At 48.9% G+C, this 20,399-nt stretch overlaps 1 protein-coding gene across 1 annotated transcript in view; it reads left to right on the top strand.

Annotated features, from left to right (window-relative positions):
- Positions 1-8,579, top strand: part of ADRB2 (adrenoceptor beta 2) — a 33,320-nt gene extending 24,741 nt beyond the window's left edge. The window contains exon 2 of the mRNA XM_050905439.1: positions 8,509-8,579. Within this exon, the coding sequence (XP_050761396.1) occupies positions 8,509-8,543 (35 nt within the window). The 3' untranslated portion in view covers positions 8,544-8,579. The remainder of the gene's footprint in view (positions 1-8,508) is intronic.
- The last annotated feature ends 11,820 nt before the right edge of the window (positions 8,580-20,399 follow it).

Here is a 20,399-nt window from a genome sequence, read left to right as displayed (position 1 = left end):
AGAGCTGCATGTGAGAGATGGAGGGAGGATGTCCTCTGTGTCTCGCACTCTCTTGCTGCCTCTTCCCCCCAGGAAGAGTCTCGAGGGAACCACAGCAGCATCACAAAAGCTCACAGCAAAGCACAAACGGGGATGTTAAGTCTCTGTGTTTCCGAAGGGGGAGATGGTAATGCCCCATTTCACCTGGCCTGAATTCCACCTGTGCCCCTGTCCCTTTTTCAAGGCTGACAGCCATCCTGGAAATGCTCGGTTCAAGGAGGCAGAATTTAGGTTAGAACAATCTGGGTAGCTGTGACTGCCAGTTATGGGTGTATGCATGTAGGAAATGCACCAAATTCCTCTAAAAAGAGAGATTGTGTGCTCTGACCAACCATGGGACAGCTGGTTTGGATGTTTGCCATTGAATCGGAAGCAGAGATCTGGACCTTCTTCCCCATTGCCTTGTTTCCAGCTGGCTCACTGGTTGTGGATTGGGTCTCTGAATCTGGCTCAGTCCCTCTTTACTAGCAATGATATGCTAGGCATGGGAAAAGCTCACTCTTCCCACTTTATTCAGTAGAGGAAGCCTTTTACAGGGAAAAGGAGCAGATTTGCTTCTGCTTGTTACTTATTGGACCCTTGCACTACTAGAGCATGGAGGTAGCCTTGAGGGACACTGTGATGGCTTCATGCAGCTTTGAAGAACACTGTGATGGCTTCATGATGGCTTCAGTTAAGCCACTTGGCCTTGACAGCTTTACTCCTAATTCCCTGTGTTTGCTCTTTCAAATCAGACCTTTAAGAACAATTTAGCACTGGAACGTTGTGGTGGCTGCTGCCAACTCGTGGAGTCCCTCAACAGAGCTGAGAAGGATCCTCTCGTGCAAGCGTCTCCCCATGTCACAAGGCAATATGGAGAGGATATCCCTGCTTTTTGTGGTAGAAAACAAAACCCTGGCTGAGCGCTTGGTGCGTTACCAGAGAGCTGCCCCATGACACTATTGAACTTTCTAAAATAAAAATTCTTTTGCATTTTCCCCTGACTCCAGGTTATTTTGCATAAAACAATTAAACAGACCACCCAAAATCCATTTACAAGGTTTCCCAGTAATCCTGGGAGCGTTTGAAGCGAAATCAGTGTTCAGACCTGAATTCCACAAGCCATGACGCTAAGTCTGGAGAAGGATTTTCATTGCTTGAAGCCAAATGTCCACAAATGTTTCCTTCTTAAAACTTTTTTTAGTGTGAAGCCCCTCCAGGCAGTGACAGGCAAGCACTGAATGACCTGCTGATATGCTACTTCTGTCACATTTGTCAGATCCCTGGCCCTTTCTCATTCAGAGGACCATTGTTTGCTATTCTCATATATGGATTTGCATCTAAAAGCAGGGCAGGGAAGGCACCTGGGCTTAATCTCTGTCATAATGGCCCTTAAATTTGGTTCTCTTGATGGTAGTCCACCTCTGTCTCCTGGGGCTGGCAGCCTGTCACTTCAAATACTCCTGGGCCAGAAGGAAACCGGTGGAGCCTTGAGGAACAACTTGACCCTAAGTGGGATCCCACCTCATCAAACCTGAGAAACAACCCTGCCTGCTCTCTCATCAGAGCATCGGCTGCCTTCAGCTTAGCAGCTTCCATAAAAAGGCTGGTTCTTTTGATTGTTTATTTGCAAGTAGCCTACACAGCAACAAATCACAGTGCAGCAGGAAAATGGAGAACTTCCAAATTAATGGGGAAAAACACAGTTGTAAATAAGTCAGTGGTGGGTCTCTATTCGAGCTGGTAGTGCCCACCTTGCCAACACCTTGCCACTCAAATGCCAGTGACACTTAACTGAAGGGTCCTCGCTGTTGCGAGTAGTTTTGACAGCCCAGGAAGTAGCAAAGCCTACCTCCACCACACACAGGTAGGAAAATCATTATTTGCCAAAAACCATAAAACCCCAGAAAAGCATTACATAAGGCTCCCAACTCTCAGACAGTCAAGAGCTCCTGCTGGGGGATTGCAGGATTTTACAGTTTCAAATATAATAGTTTCAAAGAGAATTGTTGCTCTGTTAGGAACCGCCTTCAATCTGTTCAATGATTAAAAAAAAGCAAAGCAAACACTGTCCTTCCCACTTCCCCAAAATTCAAAAAAAGAAACAAACAACAACCCCGTCAGAAAAGCTGGGGCAAGCAAACGAGAGAGAAATAAGATAACACAGCTTTTAAAAGCCTGTTGCTTTGCAGCTGTTCACATTCTGGCTACTTTCCAGAGTTACTTTGATGATCCTCTGCCAGGAAAAAAAGAAGTCCTTCAAACCTGGAATTTGATGAGGACATTATTTCTCAGCAAAGTAAATGAAAATCCAGGTTTGGGATTTAGTGATGGGACTGCCATCTGCATCAGTTTAAGAGTCAGTGATCTTCACCAAGACCCTGGCAGATTCAAGTGACATCCTAGTGGTGGGAGATCTGTGTTCTTCAACTGATAATAAAGGACAAAGAGGACTTAGGTCTTCAGAGAAGTTTGATACCACAACCAACAAGTGGAGATGTGAAGTTAAATTGGTGCCTGGCTAGTGGGGAGCAAGCTGGACACGTGCTAAGAACTGACACTAACTGGGAAGTTGTGTCAAAATTTGGCATTGTTGCATTGGCTGCTGGATCCCTGTCCCATAGGAGAGCTCATGGGGAAGGAGTATAAAATAAGCACAAACTGGTGCAGGGGAGAATGACAGGGGAGAAATATTACCCCTGAGCTGATGGATGCATTATAAAGTGTTCAGAGGCACTGCCAGGCATTCCCAAGGCTGTGACTTGTACCTAGGAGTCATGGATGAACTCTGTGGAGGAAAGATGCTGTGTCAGAGCCCTGCAACAAAACAAGTAGCACCACCATGTGCCACCCAGAACATCACCTCGTACAGCCAAGTAGAGATGCCCTAAAGCACAGGTTTGGGTTACAGCAAACTAAAAGGGCTGAGATGTAATTTTTTCCTTTCTTAAGTAAGTATGGTCATAAAGTAGCCTAATTCTGGGATTGGTACACTCTGGGGTTCCTTGTGCCCTTTTGTCACACCTCGGCTTCTTATCACGCATTAACTGGTTCTTCTTTTACCTTAATCTGTGAAGAAGCAACTGATGGTTCATTTCGTGTTGTTGTACCCTAGGATTCTTTTTACACCCTGCACTTTTAACATATGCTATTTAAAGGTTATAGGAAGAATTGTTGGCAAATGATAGATGACAGGTTGCTGAAACATGATAAAATAGCAAGAGTTTCCAATGAGAGATTGAAGAGGCAGGAAAGGAAAGGAAAGAGGGGAGAATCTGTAGACGGTCTGTGCCAGTCTTTACTAGGTTGGAAGACCCTCGTTTAGATGCAGAGACTGTGCAATGCAAGGCTGACAGGCTGTCTTGTTTGCCTGGAGTGCAGGAAGGCTATAGAGTGAAACCCCGTTTTGCTCTGCCCTTACTCCACCCTGGATTCAGTTGATGCTTAGGGGAAGAGCTGCTCAGCTGCCTTGCGGATAGCTACACTAGTCTGAGGACTGGGCTCCTAGAGGAGCCCATTTCTCTGGACGACTAGCTCAGATGGAGATTTCCACAGTGTACATGTCTCAAATTAAGTGAAGCAAATCTTCTAAGATTTGCAAAACCACTTAGCAAACCACTAAGACAATCTACTGCCAATCTACAGCTCAGAGCCAGGGAGGGAACTTTTTCTCTCTTCATCCTTTCCTTGACCCCTTGGGAAATGTCCCTTAGGGGGCATTTCAAAGTCCCACTGCGACTATGTGGGCAATAGTCGATTCACATTGATGGATAAGGTCATTTTTACTTTCTCATCAGATCTTCACCCTGCAGAATGGCTGCCCTTGAGCCTGGGATGTGTTATGACTAATGACCAAAAGTGATTTCATCATTAGTCTTCCACCTCTTCTAGAGCTGTACTGAAACAAAATAAGGGAATGTAAATTAGTGATATCCAGCCGGCTACATAGTTAGCAAGATGAATGCATGTGGCCTGTCTCCACACATCCCTTGCTTTGTGGGATGCGGGTGGTCCATCCCTCTCCTCGTGTTTGTCTGGTGAGCAAATCCAAGCTTCCCACAGGTGAACAGGCACCGGTCAAGAACAGAGGCTGTGAGGTTTCTTCAGCTGACTTCTGTTTTGAATATTATGTTTTGACTTGTGAACCCTGAGGAATTCAGATCTCAGGGCAGAGGAAATGTTGGAAGAGGTCAGGCGAGCTGTGCTCCCTCTGTGTTACTCGGAGCAGCAAATAGCACGCGTTCCAGGGCAACATCTGATTTTCTGCTTTTACAAGGCAGATGTTTAGCATAAGTGATCTGCTGTTTATTTTAATTGCCATCTTCCAAACCTCCTTCCTACGTGCGTGCACACATTCGGAGACCATAAATAAGGATACTTCAGATTATGCCGTTATTTGGGTAGCTAGCCCTGTCTTCCATCAGTGCCTGGGCAGGGCTGTGTGCTGCAAACCCAGTTCCCCTTGTACATCAGTTTTACAGTGGTGTAAATCAATTAGGTCTAATTCCTTTCTCAGCGACATTAGCATAAATCTGAAGTCGCTCCACTGACGTCAGCGCCGTAATGGCAGTGTAAAGGAAAGTTAGACTCCCTTGACTTCAGAATGTCGCTACTGATTTACACCAGAACAAGAGCAAAAGTAGTTGGGCTCAGCATGTCCTAGCGCTGTGTTACTGAACAGCAGGCCAGGGTTTGCTCTGGGATACAGCGATGACGATGGAGAGCAACTCCATGGATTTCGCTGGCATTAAATTGATGGAAATGAGTTGTACCTTCACCACAGTTTGGGTCTCAAAGAGCTCCATGTAGGAGGTCATTAATGAAAAGAAAGGATAAACCAATGCTCCTGTGTACAGTGATCAGTCCCATTGCCTGTCACTATTCCAGGAGAGTCATATAGGGATGAATCTGACCATTTGGCTTGTGTTGATGATGATGATGGAGAGCAAGGCAGTGGTACCCTCATATCTTGACAGACACCAGGCAAGTGTCCATGGAGGAACTGGTGGTCCTAGCTGAAGACAGAGGGGCACGTGGAGGAGCTGCCCTTGCAACTGGTGCTAAGAGCTAGTCTGGAGGGGTGGGAATGCTGGCTTGCACTTTCCTCCTCGGAGAGGACACAAGCAGTTGTTGTAGGCATTCTGTGCTGGCAGCATTCAGGGTGTTAATCCTTACTCACTTGTTTCTCTAGATTTCCCCACCTTGTCTCTAAAGGGCTAGAAGTGAAAGCTTGGCTGTAAAAGGGGTGCTGGCCCCTCTCTGTGGCTTCAGCCTGCAGACTGCGGATTTAAGCAGGAGACAAGAAGTGGATATTTCCTCTTGAAGCTGTAGGGCTTCCCAAACAACCTTGCTGTTTAAAGAGACACTGGCAAGGAGGGCCTGGATTTCTGGTGGCTGCTCTTTGGGAAGTTAGAGAGCCCAGTGGTCGCCTCAGAGTCTGTCAGCCTTGCTCCATTAAAGCCAGTGGAGACAAGCTGATTTACACCCCTCTTCTGTTGGCATCTGGCCAATCTCTTAATTGTTTGTAGGTGACTTTCTTTTTTAATAGCACACGTTTGCTCTGAGTGGCTCGGTTTGCACACAGTGAAATGCAGCCATGTGTGGCGTAACTGCTTTAAAGCCAGCGAGTCGAAACAGGGTCCACATGAACCACCAGGTAGCCTGGAGGTGCCACGGAGCAGGACGAGGCCGTGGGTCTCCCAGGGAACTAAGCCCTCACCTTCTTTCTTTTTTAAAAAAAGCTAAGGCCATGCTTTACCCATCTCTCAGCCTCCCCCATGCTGGCAGAGGAGGAAGGCAGCAGGAGAACCTCAGAAACCAGAGAAGAACTGCAGTCCTTCCCTTTCCACTTCTTATCCAAGGGTCCAGCTACAGCTATTATCTACAGACAAGAGAAATAAAACCATTCTCCATGCTCCTGGCCCCAAGGGACCCCAGCTGGGTGGACGAAATGGTTCCCACATCCATGCTCTACAGCCATGGGGACGGATGGCTGCTCCAAGCTCCAGACGTGGGTTTCGGCAGCCCAGGCTGAACCTGTGACCCCGCTGCATCTCAGAGGTACCTCGCTCACACTCACCTCCTTGTCTGCACACTTGGCTGGAAGGTGGCCCCGCGGAGATGAAATGAGAGCTAAGGGAGCATGGCCCCAGTTTTCCCACCCGTTTTGTTCTCACTAGCCGTGAATAACTCAGCCGATGCATTTGCTGGCGGGGAGCGGCAGAGTTTACCAGTCATGAAACAAAACTGTGATTATTGCCATAGGAACCGGAGCTTGAATGTGAAGCTCATCCAATGGGGCAGCAGGAAAAGAGGACACTGGACTTCTGTCTCCTATCAAAACTTGTGTGTGTGGCTTGGATTTGGAATACCAGAAAGTCACTATTATAATAATCATGTCATAAAATATCCAGATATCAAGAAACACTGACTTCTTTTGGGTTCCTAGGAAGAACTAAGTCAGGACCTCGGGGACTGGCCTGTGAGGGATGAGGGTGGTTAGTAGCACCACTGCAAAGAGCAAAGCTCTTTCCAATTAGGAAAGGAGGCAATTAAATCACAATGGCTGAGGGATGCAGAGTCAGAAACATAACCTTGCTCTGCTTCATGGCTCTCTTTCCTGAATGCAGACATGCAATTTGTTTAGAGAATTCCCTCCTCCTTCCCATTTGAACTCTCTACAACAGTGGCTTTACCCTGGGAGCTTACAGCATGGTCCAAGTTTCCTTGTAAGCTTACAAGCTCCATCTATAGGATAGTTGAAGAAGAGCCCTTTGGCTTCAAGCTGATGAAAAAGGGCAGAGAAGCTTCACTCAGAGATTCCAGTTTTGTTCTGGAAAAACTCCAGCATGCTTAGCATACCGCATTGCAGAAAGTCACTGATTTCATCATTGTTACTTCGTATTTGGGTATAGCTTTCCTCCCTGGTTAAACTGTCAGTCCTCGGTCCCATGCTGCATGACTGTGGGGCTGTTGCCTGTGGAAATTGCTAGAGTTGTGGAGCTGCTATTATTCTCAGCATTCTCAGATTTAGAAAATCTCAGGGATTTTCTTAAGAGCTCCTGATCTGCAGTATTTCTGGGCTACAGTTGTGATGCCCTTAGATTCTGATAGCCCACAGTGCCCCATGTACAAAACTAAGCAGTAGTGGTTAACATGTCCAAATCATCTAAATCCAGCTGATTTAGCAAATCAGTTTCTCCTTAGCTTGGTGTTTAATGATTACCAGCCCCAGCCCACACTCCACTGCGCAGGCTGCACCAGCAGAAGTAATTGCAGTTCACAGGGGTTTTTTTAGGAGGAGGAAACACAAAAGGTGAAAGACTTTTCTTCCTTCTTTTGTGCAAAGTAGAATCCTTCTTGGCAATAAAGTGCGGTACAGACTGGGGCTGTGTGTGTTTCGGAAGGAAGGAAAGGAAGGAAAGGAAGGGAAGGGAAGGAAGGACGGACGGACGGACGGACGGACACATTTTGCAGGGCAGATAGAGTGTGAGTAGACTTTTTAAAGAGATGCTGGCAACTGACACTGTTGCAAATCATCTCTCTCATGTTGGAACTTCATCTTTGATTTGCACAAGAAATACAGCTTCATTTTGGATACCCAGAATTCTTCCGAGAGAGGCATTTTGTTCCCAAAGAACAGATATGTTTTTTTCCTTTCTGCAGATCCATTCTGGTTTTAAATGCTGCTTTCTCCCCACACATGCGCAGACCATAATCTTTGACATGTACTTATTAAAATACCACTTTCAAATAAATAAAAGCACAGACATATCCAGTACTTGTTCCTTTCTCTATCTCAAGATTAATTTCCCATTTTTCCATCTAATGTGTCTGTCATTCAGGTATCTCCACAATCAAGAAAAAGCCCTGTTTCTTCCCTTTTGTAGATTCACAGATGTTAAAACCAGAAGGAAATGTGTTCTCATCTCCTGGGCCGCTGACCTGAGTGTATATGTAGAGGTGCATCTGTTTATTCAAATTATTTCATGCAAAGAAGCTTTGCTTTTTGGTAGCTACTGTGGGAAAATCATCGCTTGGGTACTAAAGCACCCAGGTGCTACCCCTGCCAAATGGCTTGGTCGATCATCCCGCTCACACAGCTCAGGAGTGCAAGGGCACTGTAGAAACATCACTGCAAACCGTGGGGGCTGAAGCTACCCACCTCAAGGAGGTGCAGCATCAGCACACGGTGGCATGTACGGGCAGGGAAAAGCCGGAGCCCAGCTCTGCCTACCTGGCATGGAGAGAGTGGGCTGCTCCTGGTGCTTGTTCATCCGCTGGTGCCTTCGAGGGGGTGTTCAACAGCAGGTGGAGAGGGTGCCTCAAGGCTAAGATAGGGCCAGTGGACACGGTGTACACCAGGCAGGACCAACGAGTCCTGGGGAAGTGTAATCTCTCTGCTGGCTTCAGCATCTGAATCCCTCCTCTGTCCCAACCTCTACCGTGCTAAACTGATGCGCTTTTTTTCTTTCTTTCTCTGTCCCACAGAGATCCCTGGGTGTCCAGGAATGGTTGAGAGCTGAATGGGCTGACCTCTCTTCCTCACCATCCTGAGCTCATGAGGGCTCTGAAGAGATTGAGTGGGAGCATGGCGTTGCTTCTCTGAGCCTGGGGATGCTGTGGGAAGTGATTGCCTTGGCAAATGTCTTCATCCCAACCCATAGCCCATCGTGCATCGCCTGAAGGAGAAGCTGATGAAGGATAACCAGAGGACCAGGAAAGGCTCTACTAGCACTTCAAGCATCAGAGGACACAGACGGGGGACCGGCACTAAAAGAGGCACTTTGCAGGAGTCACTGCATATGAAACCGGCTCTAGAAAGAAGCTACAGGAGCCCTGTGAACTGAAGGAGGTGAATGTCCAAATCACCACAAAAGGTGCTGAGGGGTTTCCCTGGCACAGCATCCTTGGAAAGCACTTTCAAAAGGGAAGGGGGTATAAGGACCACGTGGCCATCTCCAGTGGCTGCTTTGGAAGAGGCACAGCAAGGTCACTGCCTTATGGTCGGATCAGGAGACTGGCAGGACATGCCCACAGCTGCCTGTCCGCGTGCTGGCTGGGGCTCCAGACGAAACGGGAATCTGACCAAGACTGAGAGAGGAGTGTGGAAGATTGCTTTGATTTATTCTGTGCTTGTTTCTCCTGCTGGTGTCTTCTCTGTCTACCTCTTTTTCTCTCTAGGTCTATGTGTACTGCATGTAGGGCACAGACCCTCACAAACAAGCAGAAGTATTAGCACAGGGCAAATCCTGCCCAGTGCACGGCTGTGCTGCCCAGTGCAGTGCCGTTGCTAGACGGAGCTGACTTTGCACAGTGCAGACGTAATGTGGCCTTCGTTTGCTCCTTATGCCAACAAATCTGCAACTGTAATGCCTGAACTTCAGACAAGAGAAAGGTTTGAACCTGGCAATCCTTTTACTTGCAAGCAGTCATATGCTAGCATGACCAGCCACACTTGGGAGCCAAGTTTTAACACCCAAGCCCCAAAACATTATAGAGCATCCGTCCCTTTCCTGTAGCTGTGGAAATGAGCATGCCGGTAGGCTGCACACTCAGCTCCTGCATCTTGGATTGTAAAAAACTCATTAAGCAGAGAAAGAGACAGAGACGGAGGGAGTGACAGGGGCTTAGGCAGAAAATAGTGGGAAAAACTGATTCAAAACTACAGGAAGATGTGCACTTCTTAATTGCAGGTGGTGTTCCAGCTGCAGGCCGTCATGCCCAGCTGGGCGGCTGCAGATCTCTGTTCACCGAGCTGCTCCCAGAGGCCTGGGCAAAATGTGCTGGTACCGAACTGTGCCGGGAGCCCCATCTCAGACCTTCTCTCTCGGGCTTCCAGCTGCAAACCCCTTCCCTCATGTGCAATCATATTTATTTATTTATTTTCTTGCTGCTTGATGCAAAGCTGCTAACAGAGCACTCTCCCCACAAACATCCGCAGCCGAGAGAGGACACAGAGAGGGAGTGCGTGCTGTGTGTCTGTGTGATGGGGCGGGCAAAGGAGAGGTGTATGCCTTGAGCGGGCCGGATCCAGGCATGCACATGGGGTGTGCATATGAGGCAGGAGGAAAAGGCTGCAGTTAAACCAGAAATACTTCCTGTGGGGTGAGCGTGCAATTTTGATCTTTTGAGAATTAAGAACAGGCAGGGCAAACCCTTGTTGGGAAGGACAGCAGGACAGCTGTAGGCTGCATAAGCTCTGCAGAGCCCCTCTAGCCAGATTTTCTCCGTGCAGCTGTGCTTGTGCAGGGTCTGTGTCTCTGTGCAAGTTGCTTGCCCAGATCCTGTTCTCCCAGTGCTCCCAGCTGTAATGAAGCAAACTTACTATGCGTACATCCAGGCTTTGGACACTTGCAGGGGGCCATATCCCCAGCCAGGGCAGGTTCCCACCAGCGTGCTCACAGAGGTTTAATACCTGGCAGTCTTTTCTGCTCAGTCCAAAAGAGATATCCATGTACAGTCCCATTTAACACAGCCAGTGTCTGCCAGTGACTGGCAGACATGAGCCTCTCTAGACAATGCTGTAGCTGTGCTGTAATGGTTCATGCTCAGCCTTGGCTGTTCTACCCATTTTGCTAAAAAGCTGGCACACCAGCAGCATCCACTCATGGTCAGGTATCCCATTTTATGGAAAGCCTGTGGGTCCCAGTGCAGAGGGGAACCGTTTCTCTGGGAGAGGGGGGCTCTCCCGTGCCCTGCTGCTCTCCCACAGCTCCCATGCTCGGGAGGGAGCCGGGGCCCCCAGGCATCCCTTGACAGGGCTCCCGGCTGCTCCAGGGGAGCCTGGCTTCTCCCATACCCTTCCCTCTGAGATGCCCCACCAAGACTTTTTCCAAACCTGTATGGCTGCTGAATGGAAATATTTCCCAACCAAAATCTGTTCCTCAGAAGATTCCTGGCTGGCTCTAGTCACTTATTATGTGCTGGAAACACTGCCCTTGGGATTAGCTTTCGGGTTAGAGACACGCATGGGATTGTTGTAGTTCTTTTTCTCACAAATCCTCTCGTGTAAGAGCAGGTTGCAGTAAGTGAAATGGATACACTTGCTCTCATAATTTGCCAGCATGGCCCAAAAGCAGTGACCTGCTTGTTGTTGCTGATTTCTTCGTTGCAGAGTTGTAAGAGTTGGAGACAGAAGAGATGTATTACAAATCCATCTGCCTATGACCCTTCAGGCTTGTTCCATGTATTACATTTACTGGTGGTGTGCTGGGTCTATTTTTAAATGCCCTGACACCAGGGTTATTGTGCTGTCCTTTGGGAGATTGCTCTGTAGTCCAAGTCAGGAGCTGCTATTAGTATTCCACCTGCATTTCCTCCTCAAAACTTCATTCCATTATTCCTAGTGATGCCTTCAAATACCTGCTGCTCATTATGACCCAGTCAGGATCTACCACTTGACCTGTGCTCCTCTTTCCTCCTCCAAGAACCTCTCTGGCTCCCTGATCGCTGCTGCTCCCTGTCCTTCCCGCAGTTCGGGACAGAATGAGCCTGTTTGTTTGTTTGTTAATTCAGCCGGGCAGAGTTTGTCAGGAATCCGTACCCACCAGCGCAGCAGCTGGGACCTCTGGCAATGCCCGATCTCCCCAGTGGCTGTGGAGCTGTTCTCTCCCTCATTGCAAAGCATGTGGGGCGCAGGAAAGGGACAGACACAGAGATGTGTCCAAAAGCGGACCAGCGTTGGCAATGAGCACTCATCCTGCGGGGAGTGAACGCCTGCTAGGGACAGTACACAACAAAGCCTCCATCTCAGCAAAGCCCAAGCTGAGCAATGGAGGTGGGTGATGCTCCAGTATTGCCTGTGTAGCCATACTGGGGATCGGTGGGGGGCAGAGGTCTGTGCCGTGGCAGGGAGCTGTGGTCTGTCCTGCCTGGAAATCGTATCCATGAGCTGGAGCTGCAGCTCCGCACAGAGGGAGCCCTGCACCCCGCGAGCAGCAGGGGGGCTCAGCAGGCTCAGCGCACGTGGAGCGCTTGCTTGGGGAGTCTTTGTGTACAGCGCTCGGCTGGAGCACCATTGTGATTGTAAGAGCTCTGTTCTTCTCACCGAACAAATTGTTCCTACAAATAAAGAATGAAGAGTCCTCCTCTTCCCACTCTTCTTTTTTACGCTATTCATTGAGCAGCGCCAGAGGAAGGGACTGCACCTGGATGGTGGGAGCAGAAAGTTGCTGTGCTCCTGCAGATGCCAGGGCAGCTCGTGGGGAGGTGCCGGGGCTACTTAGGGGCGAGGTTGAATGCAGGCAGAATAGCCAGGGGAAATCAAAACACAAAGTGCACCAGAGCAGGTTGCAGGGCCCTCCACTAAGCTTGCTGATGCTGATGGGTAACGGGTTGCAATATCTCCAGGTACTGTGGGAGTGGGGCTGTGGGACAAGGCTAGAGAGGAGCTGAGCAACAGCAAGGCAGTCCCTGTAGGTACCGATCCTGCAGGTGCTGTGGAGCAGAGCAGGAAGAAGACACGTCAAAGAAACCAAGGAGGAGGAAAAAAGACAGATGAAGGAGGGTGCTGAGTCTCCCAAGGGTTTCACAGGATGACAACAGAGAAATCTGGAGTCTCCTGCATGGCAGTGTGTGGTCTCGAGGTTCTTTGCCCAAACTTCAGATCAGTGATAGAGCAGAAGCTCCTTAATTCCTCTTCTCAGTCCCCAGCTGTTCTCCCCGGTGACTTGGGGCAGGGTGGCAGTGACAACATTACAGCTTTTCAGAAGCAATTGTCAGGGGAAGAATTTGGTCCCCAAACAATGAAAGAATCAAAATGACACATTTCCAACAGAATTCATGATTAGACAATTAATCATCCCAATTTAAAACATTGGAGGGCCTGGAGTCCCCTAATACATAAAGATGTTCAAGGCAGTGGTTGTGCCCTACGTCTGTCAGTGGCCTGTTCTCTGGCTGCCAGGGAGCACGGGGCTTCAGGCAGCAACCACACTGCAGGTGCTGACAGCCTGGGGACCAGTCCTCTGGTGGGACCTGCATGCAGAGATATCGGGGGAATTTGGTATGTCTTTTAGCAAGGAATAGAGGCAGCCTTGAACTGCTGCATAACTGTATGCAGGTCTCCGTGGTGCCATACCTCCACTTTTTAGTGTGACCGTGAACCGCAAAAACTCAGCATCTCTCATCCCCACTTTCTAAGGACATTTCCAAAGTCACTTATAGCTCAGACACTTATGTGCCAGCCACGTGCAGACTGAAGTACCTACTCATCCACATTAAAGAGGCTTGTCTAACCTCTGCAGGCCTCCAGCAAGCTAATAGGATGGATTTTCTCCATCTCCCAGACCTCGTATCTGGGTTTACTGAGCTCTGGGGTCAGCCCTGGGTTTTGGGACTGGATAAATTGTGAGCCTTATTTGCCAAGAGCACATGCAACGCCACTACCTCCAGACATCCCAGGATGTGTCCAAATATCTTTCCAAAGTTCCTAAAGCTTTAAAGCAATCCGGAGAAAAGAGCTGTGAGGAGATTATTGCAGCACATAACTGCAATAAACCTTTTCTTCATCCTTTCATGGTTAGAGGTATGAACATGAATTATGACAACTTAAACCTCTTGAGAGCAGCATATAAAATCGCTTTCTCATATGGCTGGTAAAGAACCTTGTTAAGCTAAGATGTCAGCGCTCGCAAATGCTGCTGTCTGAATGGGGCTACTTTACAAGTCAGTTTAATCCTTCCAGAAATCAAATGACCCCTTTCCACCCACACCGAGCAGCAGATTCACTCTTTGCTCCTTGTTTTCTGACCTGTTTGTTCATTCGAGGCTCTGGCACTGTCACCTCTTGCAGCAGTTGAGATGCCTCATAACTTGCAAACGTAGATAGGTTAATAAAAAACTCCACATCTGGCTAGCTTTCATGCTACCTGGCAAATAGCAGAGGCTACAGAGAAGTCAGGGGCTTTTCATGTGCAGCCAGCAGCAAAACAGGAGGAAAGAAATGTTCACTTGCTCCAGCTGGAACTTTTAGGGTCATTTTGTTAGCTGCCACGCAAGCAGAGCTCCCAGTCCCCAGCAACCCTTGTAGGACGCTTTCCTGCAGTGCCCTGTTGCTTCTGGGCATGGATTTTCCTGGAGGATGGAGGAGGATTGCGGGGACCATGCCCTCAAGGGTGGCTCAGTTCCCACACTGACCCGAGAGCCATGGTCCCTCCCAGCTGCAGCCATATCCCCTCATTCAATGGTCCTCCATCTCTTAGCATCCTTTTAAAAATCACACAGCTGGGCATAAGCAGCCCATACTTTCCCTGCCTTATATGGCTTCTGAAGGATGTGTCCCTTTCCCCAGTCATGCTTCCCTGGCCTGCCACCACCCCGAAGGGTGCTGCTGCCATGGCACCGATATTATTCCTGAGCCTCTTCTAACAGCCCCACCAGCCCCAGCTGGCACTGCTCTGCCTTCCCGAGGCAGAAGCTGATTTCTGGGTCTCCCACACACATTTGCTTACAATTCTAAAGGCACAAATCCCATTAAATGTTGGATTAAATAACTTCGTACTGATAATTTACCATAATTTTGATTATTATGGGAGAACGTTTAAATCCCAGATGCTGTGTTTTGGTCTCCATGGAAATTGATAGAAGGGGTCACCTTTCGATTGCAGAATCCTGATGCTGAGGGGAATGGTTTTGCCTCATCAGCTGGGGAAGTGATGGGGGCTGGGTTATTTGTCTGCTTTTCTTTTTGTACGTGTCTGTCAGTGAAATTCATAATGAAAATGTGAATCTCCACAGACCAGGCTGTCATCTGACAGCAGGAAATGAAAAACAGGAAGAAGGGGTGTTACAGAAATGGAAATTATGGTAATTAAAACACAAAAAATAACAACAAAATGTATCCAGGCATTATGAACACCAGGCTGGTTTATCGATGCTACTTCTCTAAAGACTGTTGTGACTGGAAATTGAAAGAGAAGAGAAATATCTAATGCTGTTGTTAACCATTAACTATTTTGCTGCTAGTCTTGACTGCAGCCTGCATGGGGAACCCGCGTTTTTAAGAGTTAATCCTCATTCAAAGCCCACCCAAGCCAATGGAAAGGCTGAACGGGCGTCCAGGGATGCAGATGACTATTAACTGTGTTTGCAACGGCAATAGCAACCAGGCAACCGAAGCAGGGAGCTCCACAGCTCTGGGTATCGCACCAGCTGTGTGGGAAAGGGTCTGGTCCTGCAAAGCTGAAGGTCTAAATAGGCAAGAGGGGGTAAGTAGGAGAATAAAAGACCAGCAGAGGAGACATCCCAGAGGTAGCAAACAGCATCTAAGTGTATATCCTGGTTAAGCAGAGGTCAGCCAAACATCAGGAAATTATGACTATCCTATGCTAGGATAAACTGCCTCTCTAGATGGACTGTTTTTCTACCAAGATTACAGAAGTGCTTTGGAGTAGCTCAGCTGGAGACATCTGCATTCGGTCAGACAAATCCTGGCTGCTCGCTCTGCTCTCTGCAGCCTTTTCAATGGCCCTGCATTGGTACAGTCATGGGGACCTGGCTCTATGGCAGAGGTGTGTTTTGCCCCTGGTGCCAGCCTTCCCAGGGCAGGGAATACAGCAGTGCCCTGCTTTAGGGAACTGCACATTCCCGTTTGCATCCCCGCACATGCCTGACTGCTGCGCAAGCCCAGCAGGAGCATCAGCTGCTGCTTCTTGCAAGAAATGTGCAAAAATTGTAGAACCAGAAAGCAATTGCACAATGAGCACCAAGCCTGCAAAGGCAGATTTTTGGGAAGGTTCTGGGTTTTTTTAAAGGGAATATTTGTCATCTTTGAAAAATCATTTCGGATGTTTCTTTTTAAAAAACAAATAAGTCACATCTCCATTGCCACATCCTTCCCCTTCCCCTTTCTAACGCTAAGTGGGATGCACTGACCTGCCGACTGTTCCACTTTCTCCTACACTCCTTCAGTTGGAGAAGTTTTGTGATTTTTTTTTTTTTTTAAACAACAGAAGAGGGGGAAGGGAAAAATGAAAACCCCCCTCCACATCATCTAGACAAGTGCATTCAGGGACAAAGCAAACGAAGAGGAAATTAAATTTTTCAGTTTTCTTTTATCATCAAAACCAAAGCAAAATGAATGCGTGAATCCAAAATGAAGTTCGCCATGTTTCAGAGATCCCTCTATGAAAGTGTAATCAAAAATGACTTTTTTTGGGAAAAAGATGGTTTTGATGGAATCTGACTCTTTAATCCCCAAATTGCAGCTAACCAGAGTTAAATGGCACTTCCAGCTCTCCATCCTGTGGCTGTAGTTGAGTACTTCATGCCGGTCCTTATACAAACTCCGTACCGTTTTGGTAAACAGCCTGAGACTCCCACTTGGCAATCGAGCCCTCATGCCGCACAGAAATCCCACGCCCCGTGGGAAGCCAGGCACAGCATGATTTTTGGCAGGACAAATGGAAGAGGGGGAGCCCTTCCTTGCCCTCCCGTGCTGCCGCCTGCACCCCAGCCTCTGATGCATCCCAGGTGCGCCTGGCAGCGAGCCACGGGATAACGGCACAAGAGATTACGCCGTGTTTGCCAGCGGCTGGGGGGCTGGCGGGCTCCGAGCAGCCCAGTTGGCCACGGCGGCTCCAGGACGGCACCTGTTGCTGTCGGGGCTGCGCTCGGCGGGGGCTCGATGCTATTTTTGGAGTGTGCTTGAGGGCAGGAAGGATTAGCATGCCCCAAATGCAGAAGAGCCAGGCTTGTTATGAACAGAGAGGGCTCAGATTTGCTCAGCAACGAGGTCTGCCCCAGCTGGGGGCAGGAAGGGCTAACCTGGACCTCCTCAGGCATGGAGGGAGCAGGTCCAGAGCAAGATACTCAGAACTCACCACCGACAGCAATGGGGACAATAATGGCAAGTTTGCAGCAACCCTGGGATGGCTGAAAGGTGCCGGCCAGAGGCCAAAGCTTCTCTACCCACACGATGCTGAGCAAAGTGTCCTGCATCTACACCGGGCTGGGATACAAGAGAGAGGCACAGCCCCTAGATGGAGGCTTGAAGGAGGGAAGCTGGAGGAAGAGATACTTTTTCTAGGATCAGGGAGGTTGACTGAAAAGGGACAGTCATTGCACGGATCAGAAAAACCAACAGAGGAACTTCACAGGAGAGGATTTTCTTGTCGATAGGAGCCAGATCACGTGGTGGCACCCATGGATGCCAGAGGACCTCCAAAGCTGACACCCTTAATAAAGATACACCGGCAGGGCAAGTCCCTGGAAAGCTTTCAAAGAGTGTTGTTTTCATCCTGCTGCAAACAAACATGCCGCTTCTTCTGCCACCTGGAGCCCTGACTGTGCCTGCAGCCTCCCCCCTCCTTTGGGTCCTGCAGGGAGAGGGGATCATTAGCCCACAAGATGCTCATGCCAAGTCCTGAAGCCTCATCAGTGCATCTTTCCATGTGGACAGGGCAATCTCCACCTCTTGGCACCCCAGCAGCTGAGGTATGTTTCTCCCAGCCAAAAGGACTGCTCAAAAAGGGACGGACAAAACATGGCACCAGTGAGATGAACAAAGGCAGTGGGGTTGGGCAAAGGAGATAAAGCAGGCACAGGGAGGCTGAAAGCAAAGCAATTCTCCTGAGGCAAATGCCCTGAAACCTCGGGGGAAGACCATGGTTCTGGTTTTGCCCCCGTTTTCTTCCTCTTTGTAATTGATTCATAAGACGTACTTGTGTAATGGATACATACCCAGAAAAAATAATGGCCAACACTCCTGCTACCCCTGACCTCTGTAGCTCTGAAGCAATGCAGTGCTGGCAGGGTGACAGAAGCAGCCAGGTTTATCTGCAAGATGCCACTGCAAATGTGTCACAGGAAAGATTTCATGAGATGCAGAGCTGGGGAGTCACAACTGCCACAGTTCAACTTCAGCACATGGAGAAATCCAGGATACTTCTCAGGAACAAGAGAACAAGCCTGTCCCCAGAATAGAAATGAACACCCATTTCATTAGCTAAGACTTCCCTGTGCTTATTTAAGCATCGATTCCTGTGGTGGTTGCACGCTGTATAGCGCTGATTAACAATTACAGAATGTACCAGAGCAGCATCACCATGGCACAGCTGGGGACTGCGGAGCCGACCGGGGTGATGCCGTGTCAACCTGGCGGCTGCATCTCCAAGGTTACTTTTAATAGGAAACCACTTGCTGGATAAGTTTGAAGGAAGCAAACATGGTTTTAAAGTCTGGTTTTTTCTTTGCTGTGAATTCCCCTTAGCTCAGCACTCTATAGCTGCCTGATGGAGCAACTGCCAGAGTGGTACCTCGCTTTCTAAGACCGTTTTGTCTTCTTGCTCTTCTCCTTCTAGTGGGGGATGTATTTCCTCAAAGCCCACCCACACCTCCATTTCTTTGCCACAGACTGCAGAAGGAGCCTTCCAGCTCAGCGCTGATCCCTGTAGCCTTCTACATGGCTGGTGAGAAGAAACAGAGTCTCTGTCTATCCGTGGGCACATCTTCCAGGACATTTCATGTCCCTTCCTGCCCATCCAACGACAGCTTAGGCACTCCTGGTCCCAAACTCCACACATTTGTCCTAAAAGCTGAAGAGGACCCATTTGGGGTTGATTTGTCCTGTCCATTGGGAGGTTGAGCTTCCAGATTCAGCCAGACGAGGGTATCAGAGAGCAACGCAAGGGGGGCTTTCCTCCACCAGCACCGCCTTTCTGCAGCCTTCCCACCTTCCCACGGCGAGGGAACCAGCCTGTTGTGTGCAGCCTAATGGCTCCCCTGAATGAATTGGGATCAGCTTAAAATACAACATGGCTCTCTAGGTTTGAATCCCGCTCTATTATTAACTTGGCTGAGGAACAGGAAAACCTTGTGCATTTGGCCAGGGCTTGCTTGCTTTGTGTGTTCCCCATCTTCCTCTGGGACATCAGGTGCCACTATTAGGGACAGGATATTGGCCTCAATGCAAAGGTAGTGTCAAGTTCTCCTCTCCTACAAGCCGTCCTTGTCCAGAGAGGAGCCTCCACACGGTACCACAGCAGCACCGGAGTCGTTTCCTACCTCCCATCGGGCATGGATTCAAACTGTCGGAGCCTATATCCACAGAAGTTTGGGTGCTTGGAGGTCCCAGCAGCTCACTGAGTCCTCCTGGCCTGCTGCAACACTGCTGCTGGCTATACTAAAACTGCATGGGAAATGTTGGCATTTCCAGAAAGTCCAATAAAATAACGGCCTCATCACTATTCATTTCTTTGGTGCAGACTCTCTTGTGCCCACACGAATCCTAATGTGCTGATAGGGTATTAATGTGGGTGCCCTGGGTGTCCCTGAGGAACCAGCACTGATGCAGAGTGTTAATAACCCATCTTCATTTCCACTGAGAAGTTGTTAGACGTGGTGCGCACTGACTTTAACCCGCTCTGAGCAAACTCTTCCTCCGGGCTGTGGTTTCTTTCTGCTGACGGTAGAGGCCGGCTGCAGCGGGGCAGAGCACTGCGGTCCCGCGGGGAGCCTGGCATGGAGGGGACTGTGGGCATGCCAGCACTGCTCACTCCTGGAGCAGCAGATGCCTGATGGAGAGTCCCAAAGATGGGGTTTGTACAGTCCCCTGTACACATCCAACAACATTTCCCCATCTCTTCTAGCTTCCCCAGCGCTAATCCCCCTGCTTTGCTTAAATCAACCCATGGTGCCTTTATGTGCAGTCAGGCAAAGATCTGCTATCCCACCTGCCCAGGCAGGCAGTGCTCTGCAGAGCAGCACCGAATACGGCCAACAACACGAAACCCCATCCCTAGGCAGAGGAAGGGAGATTCATCTCCTGGTTGCTCAGCTCATGCCCTGTTTATGGTCTGAAACCCAGGGTCTGGCACTCTGCTACAGCTCGACATGCTGAGCTTCCTTCCTCTGATCTGTGCAGGCAGCTGCAATGTGAAAATGAGGTAGTTTTAATTAACCTTAAAAAAAAGACAGTATCTCTGGGGAATGAGAGAAAAAAGAGAATTTCCACTCTTGGTTACAGAACTGCTCCTGCCAACTGAGGGATGTCTGGGACAGTGGGGAGATGGGAAAAAAGACTTGAGAAGAAAGCCTTCCAGAGAGACCTGGACTTGGAGATGAAACATTGAATAGAGTATATTTTATATGTAAAACGCCTGCTGCTGCAGGAACCCAGGCTGTTAATTGGATTGACAATCCCTTTGATCGTAGATACGTCTCCTGGCTGATTCATGCTGAGACATCCTTCTGACCTTTTGAATATTCAGCTTTTTGGGGAGAAGGAAACAAGGAGCAGCTTTCTTTTAACAGACTGAGCACTAAAGCAGTCACTGTAGCAGTCCTCCTCATTTTCTTCAGTATGATGTGTCAAAATCTGGCTAATGAATGCAGTCAATAGCTGAGCAAATTAACCTGCCAAGAGCATGACCCTACCACAG

The sequence above is a fragment of the Gymnogyps californianus genome, chromosome 14, assembly GCF_018139145.2.
Source record: "Gymnogyps californianus isolate 813 chromosome 14, ASM1813914v2, whole genome shotgun sequence".
NCBI lineage: Eukaryota > Metazoa > Chordata > Aves > Accipitriformes > Cathartidae > Gymnogyps > Gymnogyps californianus.
Note: the sequence above shows the minus strand (reverse complement) of the source record. Positions and strands in the feature narration are given on the sequence as shown.